The sequence below is a fragment of the Callorhinchus milii genome, unplaced genomic scaffold (genome assembly GCF_018977255.1).
Source record: "Callorhinchus milii isolate IMCB2004 unplaced genomic scaffold, IMCB_Cmil_1.0 Scaffold5, whole genome shotgun sequence".
NCBI lineage: Eukaryota > Metazoa > Chordata > Chondrichthyes > Chimaeriformes > Callorhinchidae > Callorhinchus > Callorhinchus milii.
The window spans coordinates 48909742-48921100 of record NW_024704746.1 but is presented as its reverse complement, the minus strand read 5'-3'; the positions used below and the strand labels follow the sequence as shown (position 1 = coordinate 48921100).

The window sequence follows — 11359 nt, the reverse complement described above, 5'->3', positions numbered from 1 at the left end:
CGAGTTATTGGGAGTTTACTGTAATTTTTTGTAAATGCACCAAGTGTTTGGGTAAAGAAAGAGGTACAGCATGCGTTCACTGCTTGCCATTCTAACCAAATACTAATTGCAATACTCCATATATATTTTATATATATATATATATATAGCAAGAAAAACCCCAAACGAGAAAGAGAAAATAAAGAGAAATAAGGGGGTTCGGAGAGGGTGAGCGGTAGTCGTTTCGTTCACCGTTTAACCGTCTGTTGCTCTGAATTTAAAACGACTGGAAGCCGCTAAACTCCAGTCTCTCTACAGTCCCTACAAATAAAAAAAAGAGGTCAAAAGGGATCATCAGGTGGTTTTGAGTTTGCCATTGGCGAAGTTGGCTTTCTGGCTCCTGTTTTTGGGACAGTGAACCCGCAGCAGCACATTGGACAACACGTCCTGATAGTAGCTGAGAAACAGCCACCCGGGCAGGTACATGAGGGTGATCAGCCCCATGACGTTCAGGGGGTAATGAGAGTAATCCCAGGAACAGGCGCCGTAGCGCCTCAGGGCCAGTCCCCAGGTGAACTCCCAGGTGTAGATGAAGAGGATGTAGATGGGAATCCGCTGCCATGTGCTCCAGCCCATGTGGTCGTGCAGGTGCACGTAGAGCTTCTCCACCACGAAGCTGCAGCTGCCGTACATGAGGAAGGACCAGAGCGAGGTGTGGCCCGCCAGCCCGCCGTCCGCCTTCTCCACCAGGTTGAAGAGGGACGTGAAGACGATCTCGTCCAGGAAGCCGTGCATCCCGTAGAAGAGGAAGCGCAGGGCGTCCGGCAGCCCGTGCAGCCCGCGGGCCCGACTGCCCGCCGCCCGCCGGTACTGCAGGCGGAGCAGCCGCTTGAGCAGCACCTGCGAGTGGTACAGGGCGAGAGCGTAGAGCAGCAGCGCTCCCAACAGCGCGTCCCCCGGACCGGCAGCCAACCACCCCCGCACCGCGCCCTGCAAACCCACGTACGCCGAGGGGTACAGCAGGAGGTGGAAGAGCAGAGGGCGGCCCTGGAAGCTCCTCTTGTGCAGGTACAGCTTCTCCAGCGCCCAGTGAGTCAGGCAGTGAGCGAGCGCCAGGTAGGGCGACGAGAAGCCCAGCATCCTGGGGTCGCTGGTGCTGGCGAAGTGCTGTGCGGAGGAGAGCAGGATGTCCAGCGTGATGCCGTGCATGCCGTAGAAATAGAGGCGCATCCAGGCGGGCAGAGGCGGGCTGCAGGGGCCGGCGGCGGCGGCGGCGGCGGCAGCGGCGGCGGCGGCGCCGTCGGGAGCGGACGCCTCCTTGAGTCTGGCCACCGCGGGGGGAGCGAGGCGGCTCCGCTTGGCCGCCTGACCGCCCGCTCTCTCCATGCACAGCAGGCGCTGGGCGTCTCGTCTTTTGCTGGTCATCTCCAGAGCCTTGGATTAAAATAAATGAATGCCCCCCTCCCTCTCCCTCCCTCTCTCCCTCTCTCCCTCCCGGGAGAGGCCTCCTCCTCCTCCTCCTGCTGCTGCTGCAAAAAAAAATATATATATCTCTCTGGTGATGTCGGAATGGCAGCCGACAGCTGGACCGCTTGTGGATGTGCAGTGGGGGTCCGGGCGAAGGAGGAGGGGTCCCCGTTACCTGCTGTCAGCATCCACGCTCGGCTCCTGCATCAGCCCCGGGAGTGAGCCGCCGGGGACTCGGGATCACAGCTGCGCTCTCTCGTCCGTTCGTTCAGCGAAAGAAGCGGAGCGAACGTGACCTCCTTCCTCCCTTCATCTTTCGCTCCGACGAAGATGTCCGGAGCCGCAGAGGTTTTGGCGCGCAGGAGACCCGCAGCCATCGATGGGCCGAGTCGTTGCAGCCCCCACCTCTGCCGCGCTGTCCACAGCGCAGTGGCCTGAAAGCCGTTGGCGGCTCTCACGGTGGCATTCTGAGCCTCTCTGCACAACGCGCAGGTGGAGGCAAAGGGGGGGGGGAGGGGGGAGGCAGAGGGAGGGGGGGGGAGGGTGGAGGCAAAGGGAGGGGAGGCAGGGGGGGGGAGGAGGCAGAGGGAGGGGGGGAGGAGGCAGAGGGAGGGGGGGAGGGTGGAGGCAAAGGGGGGGAGGCAAAGGGGGGAGGGGGGAGGCAGGGGGGGGAGAGGGTGGATGCAGAGGGAGGGGGGGGAGGGTGGAGGCAAAGGGAGGGAGGCAGAGGGGGGGGGAGGAGGCAGAGGGAGGGGGGGGAGGAGGCAGAGGGAGGGGGGGGGAGGGGGGAGGCAAAGGGGGGGGGGAGGGTGAAGGCAAAGGGGGGGAGGCAGAGGGGGGGGGAGAAATGGCACATCACATGTATGCACATCAACTGGATAGACCGGTCTGAGTCACACTGTTCTTGCATCGGATGCTCGGTTTTTTTTCCCTTGGGGTGAGTTCACTGTGACACAAAGGAAGCAAACGGCGCAACGCTCCCCTCCAATCTTATCAGCAGGAAGGGAAATGGCAGCAATGATAACCGGCCGGGTTTGATGCAGCGGCCCGCATCGTGTTGGCGGTTCGACTCCACGCGCCGGGTAGGATTTACCTGGTCGGTGAGGTGCGGCGAATGTGTTTGCGGATAAAGACGAGAGTCAATTTCTGCACAGCAACGTCCCTATTATAATCACTTTCCTTGCATTTGATGCAGCGCCTTATCACGTCATCAAGAGGTCTCAAAGCGCTCCATAGGTTTCACTGTCAAGTGGAGTGACGGTGTATTTGTAGACAAACGCAATAGCCAATTTGCGCGCAGCAATATCCCACAAACAGCCATGAAGTGAATCAATTTTATCTTCGGTATTGATGGCCAGGACCCCGGGAGAGAGAAACTCACCTCACTGTAACATTCCTTCCCTAGAATATCGAAATGCCTTGAAGGGATTTACAGGTATGAACTAACTGTAGTCGGCTCCCACCAATGTCAGCCTGGCTCAGTTGATAGCACTCTCACCTCTGAGTCAGAAGGTTGTGGGTTCAAGCCAACACGTTGGGGACTTTGAGCTCACAGTCCATACCGACGCTCCTGTGCAGTGCTGGGGAGGTGCGTTGCATTGCTGGCCATGCCAACCTTCGGATGAGATGTTAAACCGAGGTCCCATCTGCTCATTCAGGTGGAAATTAAATAAAAATTCTATGACAGGATAGAAAAAGGGATTATTATAAGTATTGTTATATTATTATTATAAGTATTATTATCATGTCTCTGGCTCTGACCTGCTCAACCTTTCTATCCTCTCACTCAAGCTCCCACTGAACCTGTGTGCAAAATGGGCTTCCTTGCTCACATTCTGTCCCTGACCAGGACCGCTTTTCTTCACCTCTGCCACACTGCCCACCTCGTCTATCTTACACCAAAGGCCACCAACATATTTATCCATGCTCTTCTACCTCAATTTCTCCAAATGTACTCCTTGCTGTTTGACCTTCCACAAGCTCCAGCGAATCCAAATATCTTCTGTCCATGTGTTTTCCAAAACCCCTCTATACCCACCTTCATTCCTCCATTCCCCTCTCCTGTACCTCTTTATTCCCCTCTCCTCTATTTCCCTTACACTCCTCTAGATCCTCTTGCACCCCTCTGTAGCCCCCTATACCCCTCTATTCCCTTCTCTATACTCCTCTATTCCCCTTGTCTACACCCCTCCCTCTCTCCTACCCCCTTCCATTCCCCTGTGCTAAACCCCTCTATTCCCCGCTCCTATTCTCTATTCCCCTCTCTTCTATCCTCTCTTACTCAGGTCTGCATCAATTTACTGACTGATTATATTTATACCCTCAAAGAAGCAACCGTTCACCACTATTCTGCTTTCTGTCCCTCAGTGAGTTTTGTATTCATTCTGCCACTATCCCTTTATCACTTTGGACTTCAATTTTTTTAACAAGTCGATTGTGTGGCACTTTCTCAAAAGCTTTTTGAAAATCCATACAGACTACATTAACTGCACTACTTTCATCCATCCTCTCCAAAACTTCATCAAAAAACTATCAGGTTTGTTAGACATGATTGTCCTTTAACAATTCCGTCAACTGTCCTTTCTTAGTCCTGTAGCTCAGTGGTTAGAGCACTCGCTTTGCAAACGAGAGACCTGAGTTCAATTCCAGGCAGGGCGAAACCTTGGGCAAGTTTCCTTATTCCACACGCCTAATAATAATCCCTCCAAAACAAAAAAAATAATAAATCGGTCATTTTCTATCTACGACTGTTTGTGGGACACTGCTGTGCGCAATTGGCTGCCGCGTTCACTCACAAATATATAGTCAATTCACTTTACAGTATATTCTGTGAAGCGCTTTGAGACGTCTAGAAGATGTGAAAAGCGCTATATCAAATGCAAGGATTATTATTATTAACCTATACTTTTCTAAGTGAAAATTTATTTTCACCCGGATTATCATCTCTAGAAGTTTTCCCTCTAATGACGTTAGGCTGACCGGCCTGTAGTTTCCAGGTTTATCCTTCTCCCCCTTTTTGTACATTTGCAACCCTCCAGTCCTCTGGCACCACTCAGGTAACCAAGGAGAATTGAAAAATTGTGGCCCGAGCCTCTGCTATTTCCACCCTTACTTCCCTCAGTAACTTAGGATGCATCCCATCCTGACCAGGTGACTTATCTGCCTTGAGCACCGTCAACCTTTTAAGTACCTCCTCTTTTTATCCTATCCGATTTCTCTACCCTCTTCTCCAATACTGTGTATAGATTGGCAGAAGCCAAGACCTGGTGGCTCTGCTGCGATTGAATGTACAGCACTCCAATGCAAGGTGCTAACAGGCTAAGGTTGCACTCCTCGTGTGAAGGTACCATCCTTGATGTAATGGTTGTTCCTGAATCATGTGTTAGTAGATTCCTGACTGTTTTAGGGACATTACTGTGTGCAAATTGGCTGTTGAATTCACAGACAATATCCACGGTTACTACCCTTTACCTGGGAAGTGTTTTAAGCATTGCAATGGAATGTCAGCGTAAGTAGACTATATAATAATAATAATCCTTGCATTTGATAAAGCGCCTTATCATGTCTTCGAGATGTCTCAAAACGCTTCACAGAATATACTGTAAAGTGAATTTTATATTTTGTGAGTGAAACGTGGCAGCCAATTGCGCACAACAGTATCCCACAAACGTTTTTCCCGATTACCGCAAGCTTCTCAGAGATTAGAGTGTTACCAACTGAGCCAGGTGGATACCTTAAATACAAAATAACTTACACATTTACACACCAAACCTGGGAACGCATAAATTGCATACAATTCTTTTGCAAACAAAACCAGTAGAAAAACAAATATGTACCAACTGTGTACCTGCGCCCACATTTATGTTCACAAGCCTTTATTGCTTTCTGTAACGTAACTTGCAGATCCTGAAATAAGTTTTGCTTCCCAGCTTTGCTCCTTCCTCTCCCGCCACTCCCTTCACAAACCACTTCAATCGGGTTTCCGTGCTGCCCACAGCACAGAAATAGCCCTGATCAAAATGACAAATGATATTCTGTCCATCTGTGACCAGGGATCTCTGCTTCCTCGTCCCCCTTGACCTCTCTGCTGCATTCGACACCGTCGACCACTCTATCTTCATCCACCACCTCTCCTCTCACCTCAACTTCCACGGCTTTGTCCTTGACTGGTTCAGATCATACCTTTCGCACTGCCTCCACTTCATCTCCACAAATGGCTTCTCCTCCAGCCCCTGCAGCATCTTGTGCATTGTTCCTTAGATCTCTGTCCTTGGTCCCCTCCTCTTCAATATCTATATGCTCCCTCTTGGTGACATCATCCGCAGTTATGGGGTCAACTTCCACATGTATGCGGATGACACCCAACTGTACCTCGCTGCCTCCACCCTTGAGAATGTCTGTCAGAATATCAAGTCCTGGATGAGAGCTAATTTTCTTCAGTTGAAAGTCAACAAGACCGAGGCTCTCCTGATTGGCTCCCATCAGCCCCTCACACCTCAGGCGCTGACAGTATCACCATCCATGGTTGCACACTCCACCTTACTAAGCCAGTCCAGAACTTTGGGGACTTGTTTGACCTTCAACTATCCTTTCTACCCCACATCTGTGCGATGACCTGCTCTGCCTTCCACCACTTCCGCAACATTGCCCGGCTCCTCCACTGTCTCACTCCACAGGCTGCTGAAACCCTCATTCATGCTTTCATTACATTAAGGCTTGACTATGCAAACTCCTTGCTTGTTGGCCTCCCCAACTCCTCGCTCCATAAGTTGCAGATCATCCATAACTCTCCCGCACCAGGCTCCTTGACTCTATCACCCCCATCCTCACATGACTCCACTGGCTTCCCATCACACAGAGGATACAGTTCAAGATCCTGGTCCTCACCTCCATGGTCTTGCTCCCCCTTACCTCTGTAACTTCCTAACCCCCTACAATTCCGCTTGCTCCCTTTGTTCAGCGGGCTCCGGCCTGCTTCATGTCCCCCTCCTCGCTCACCCCATTATTGGTGGCAGGCCTTCTGCCACTCTGCCCCCACCCTCTGGAACTCCATCCGGCAATCCCTCCACCTCGTCCTCTTCCTTGCCTCCTTCAAGACCCATCTCAAGACCCTCTTGTTCGACCGTACTTTCGATCTCCCTGCTTCCCTAATCCTGACCCCCAGCTCAGGTCCGAAACTCTGTCTGTCCAGCGCCTGGGGAGGTCCTCCCAAAGTGAAAGGCACCATAGAAATTAATTTTGTTGTTGTTGTTGTAAATTATACATGTATCTGAGTAAACACTTATTAATAGTGAAATGGGCAGCTCATTCAAAAGTCAACATCCTCAACACATTTCACCTGTCCCCTGGCTCCCAATGGATCAATTTTAGTATCATTACCTTCACCTATAAATCCATTCAGTAGTGCCACAGGATCTTAAATGCTCACCCAAATAGGCACATACAAGGTTTCGATTTTACATCTCACCTGAAAGACGTCACCTATTCAACCCTAGAACCACCCTTTCTCTGTGATTGGGTGTGTCTGACTCATTTGGTAATACTCGAGTCAGAAGGCTGTGAGTTCAAATCCCAAGTCAGTGTATATCAAATACAAAAAAATCTCCTATCCCAGCCTCTGCCTACCCTCTCCACTCGACAAATTTGGATGTGCTGTGTGTCTCCTGCCTCCTCAGATGGCTGAGCTTCAATGACTATGCACACATCCTTTAGAACTCCTACCCTCTTCCCGTCCTCTCTCTGTCTTTAGATCGCTGTAAAAACATACCACTTCACCTGTGCCTACAGTCACTTTCCCCATCCCTCTCCTTATTTGCTCGGCATCCATCCTTGTGAAATGCTCCAAGACATTATCATACGTGAAGGCTATATAGATGCAAGTTGTTGCAGTTGAAATGTTATTGTGCTAAAATCCTAAAGGGTTCTGAAAAAGGGAAATAAGGAGAAGGTATTCTGTTCAGTGAGTCAGTAGCTGGAGGGCATCAATTTTAAGATGATCACCAAACAAAAGGGAGGGGTTGGAAGAATTTTTTTTAACATAGAAAGTTGTTTGTAGTTGGAATGCCCGACCAAACATGGCGGCTCTAGTCGAATCCTCCATAACAGCTTTTGAAAGAGTGGTAGATAAATATTTGAAGAAGAAAAATGTAAAAGTATGTTTAAAGGGAACGAGTGGGACTGCAGAGTGAGGTTTTACATGGATGCTGACACAAGATCACAAGATACTTCTGGATGAAGAAGGCTCTTCGGCCCATCTGATCTCATCCCTCCAGAACACCAGAACCTGACCATCTCCCCCATCACAACATCAAGATGCTTTTTAAATGAGTCCAGTGTTCTGGCATCAACACCCTTCCTGGTAACCTATTCCAGTCGTTAATTACCTTCTGGGTGAAGAAGAACTTTCTGGTGTTTGTCCTGAAATTGTCGTTTGAGGCTTCAAACCTGTGTCCTCTCGGGCCACTGTCTCGGTGCTTTCTAAAGTATTTTACAGGCAAAATGGGGTGAAATGGCCTCTTTCTGTCTTATACCATTCCATAATTCAGTCGTCATTTTCCTCTCAAACCTATAAGGGAACACTTCCTAGCCCCCAAATCACAAGGCACTTCTGTTTGTTATGCCACAATTCATGCCACAAACTGCACAGAGTGAAAGTTGGAGCAAACTCAGGCTGCTGCTACGAAGCAGCTGCTGCTGCTTTGCTGTCTCAGCAACTCTGGCACATCACCACCATTGTCAGCATTCAGGAACCATTGCCAGCTAATCAACACACATAGCATGTCACAAACAAAAAGATCAGTTCCCAGTGCAAAGCCCTGACAGAGAGCACAGGAACGAGCTTTGCGCATGAATGAGTCTCCATTCACAAGTACAGAGTCCTAGCCCAGGAATGTCCAAAGTGTGCATTTCAAGAACTAGTCTCGGCTGACAATCTTCAGGTGGATATTAAGGAAACCTTGAGACTTATCGAAAAGAGAAGAGAATTTCTCCCAGTGTTCTAGCCAATAGTTTCCCATATAGAGTCCCTCATTCACTTCATGGCTGTTTGTTGCACATGTTGGAGTCCTGTAGCTCAGTGGTTAGAGCACTCGCTTTACAAGCGAGACACCTGGGTTCAATTTCAAGCAGGACGAAACCCTGGGCAAGTTTCCTTACTACACACACCTAATAATAATCCCTCCAAAACAAAACAATAATAAATCGTTCATTTTCAATCCACGACTGCTTGTGGGACACTGCTGTGTGCAATTGGCTGCCGCGTTTCACCCACAAATATAAGGTCGTCTATTCTGTGAAGTGCTTTGAGACATCGAAAAGACGTCAAAAGCACTATATCAAATGCAAGGATTATTATTATCATTATGTCTGTGCACAAATTGGCTGCTGCCCACAAAATACAATCCCTTTGAGGGCATTAATTTAAGAAACGACTACAATTTTATTTATACAGCACCCTTCATGTAGGGTAACCCCTCAGAGCATTTCACAAGGACAGAATTGGATACCCAGCAAGGGAGATGGGGTGGGTTGAGGTGTCTATAGGTGGTTTCAAAGAGGTAGATTTTGAAGCACGACTTAAAGATACAAAGAGGGGGAGAGAAGGAGGCTTATGGTGGGCAGATGTTGTGGCAATGGAACTGAAGACTCAGCCACTAATGGTGGCGCCGAGAGGGTGGAGGCTCATAGCAAGCTTGTGTTAGCTGAACAGAGAAGTGAGGCAACAGAAGATCAGAAAGATAAGGAGGTGCCAGGCAATGAATGGATTTGAGGGTGAGGGTGAGGACTTTGATATTGATCCAGAGGGAACCACAGAGTGGAGTCTGGCGAGGACTAGGATGATTGGTGTGCGGAGGTTAGTGCTGGTGAGGATACGGGCTGTGAGGTTTTTGGATAAGTTGGCAAATGAAGAATGGGTGACTGTATTTGTAGGCGAATGAAGTCGCCCATTTGTGCAAACAAAATCTCAGAAAATAGCCATCAAGTGAATGATTTTATCTGGAAGATTGTTGACCAGGACAGAGAAACTCCCTTCTCTTTTCAAATAGTGCTGCGGGATCGTTAACATCCACCTGAACAGCCAGACGGGACCTCGGTTTATTCTCTCATCCAACGGATGGCACCTCCAACAATGCAGTGCACCCCCAGCACTGCACTTGAGCGTCAGTCTGGACTGTTGAGTTCAAAGTCCCGCCGTGTGGCTCGAACCCATGATAATCTGATTCAGGTGAGAGCGCGACTAACTGAGCCAGGCTGACACTTCAATAGTCTGAATAGGAAAGGACTCAGCGAGTGCTACTTAGTTGAGTTGAGGTTCAGATGCCCAAAAGCAAAGACTGAGGCGTGGGATTCACATAACTTCCTGCAGCTCTGAGTGGGTGGTGAGGAATGCTGGGGTCAGCCCTTTCCCATCAGGAGGGAAAGCCCTGAGACGCTCTGTGCCTGGATTTCTTACAGCCGCTTAAAGTAAATCCGCAGAGTCGTTTGCTCCATGTGAAAGTTCGGCAGATAGTCAATGGGTTCGGAGTTCCATTTTTAGTGTGATAGTCTGTGCTGTATGGGGTGTGGCGAGAGGTAGGGAGGGGGAGAGAGATAAAGGGGAAGGGGAAGAGGCAGGAAAAGATTTCAGTTTGAAGTACTTCATATTTTTTTATTATTCAAAATATATATATTTATTTGATATATATTTGTGCTCGACTCAGACAGTATCAAACCCGTTACAGAAAAGAAGGCGCAACATGTTATTTTCCCGTTACAGGACACAACAGACCCGGCCCCTTGGGACAGGGTGGGTTTTCCTCTGTGCACTCCACTTTGGTGATGGGACACAAGGCTTCCCCGCCTTGGCGTTCTGACACCCTTTGTAGGGCACAGCTACAAATAGGGTCTTGTCCCCCACTGCCTATCCCTCCCCCTCTTAGTGGGGAGTGTGCACAGGTTCACAGCACCCAGGTTGTGCACATTTTTTTGGGACGCTCCCTTTAAGACAGTCGGAAGTTGCCACTGCATCCATGTGCGCACCCGTCCACACCCTGAGAAGGCGCACTTACCGCTTACAGGTGGCGCCCCGAGGTGCACTGTATGCACCCATGTTCACCCAAACACACACCCAGAAACCTCCCAAACGCATACACTATATACCCAACCAGTCCAACCTCTGTCACCGAGGCGTCCCTGCCGGAGTTCTGTTCACCTATTCTACAGGGAGCAGTTACGCAGATGGGCTAGTCCCAGTTTTGTGGTCATTTTACAGGACAGTGAGCCTGAGGCTCACTCCCTGCCGCTCCCCCTTTTACGGAGAGAGGGAGGCACACATACATACATTTTCGGGACGCTTTTTTTTACATCTCGAGCGTCCCTCTGTACATTTACACGGTTGGACATGTTTATTCATAGTTTTGGGTGCTTCTTGGTTGAGTTGAGGCTCAGACAAGCAGGATTATCCCGAATACAGCCGGTCATTGACTGCAGGAAGTATAAGCCTTCACTGTGTCCATCTCTCTTGCTATGTGGCCAGCTTCTCGCCTTTGACAAATCATTATAGATGAATTTTTGTTGTAGGTGAATGAATGCTCTACTTTTAAATTCCACCTGTATAACTTGTTTATCGGGGCGGGTGGGGGACAAGCAACATACTTCATTTTTCCAGGTGTAAAAGTTCAGTGTGCATAATCATGTCGGACTGATTTGTTGCCATGGTTACAGCTTAGGTTGGCTAATCTGTTGGCACAATCACACTGACTGCTTTTAGTTCTCAGGGTGGAACAATCGGCGGCTGTAGCTGACTGGAATATTAATTTTATAGTGTTGGGGGGTATATATTTCTTTCCTTTTCTTAAAGGCACTTGGTGGCAGTCCCATCTGCCTTGTGCTTCAAATGGACATAAAGATCCCACGACACGATTGGAAAAGAGAA

General features: G+C 49.4%; 1 protein-coding gene across 1 annotated transcript; it reads right to left on the bottom strand.

The window, feature by feature from the left end:
* Nucleotides 1–244: 244 nt before the first annotated feature.
* On the bottom strand, nucleotides 245–1404 carry LOC103181889 (transmembrane protein 229A). The gene has a single exon (XM_007898664.2). The coding sequence runs from the start codon at nucleotides 1402–1404 to the stop codon at nucleotides 334–336; it is 1071 nt and encodes a 356-aa protein (XP_007896855.1). The 3' UTR covers nucleotides 245–333.
* Between the last annotated feature and the right edge of the window lie 9955 nt (nucleotides 1405–11359).

Bases quoted from the DNA above. Each gene is read 5' to 3' on its own strand.
- LOC103181889 (XM_007898664.2), bottom strand. From the start codon at position 1,404: ATGACCAGCAAAAGACGAGACGCCCAGCGCCTGCTGTGCATGGAGAGA.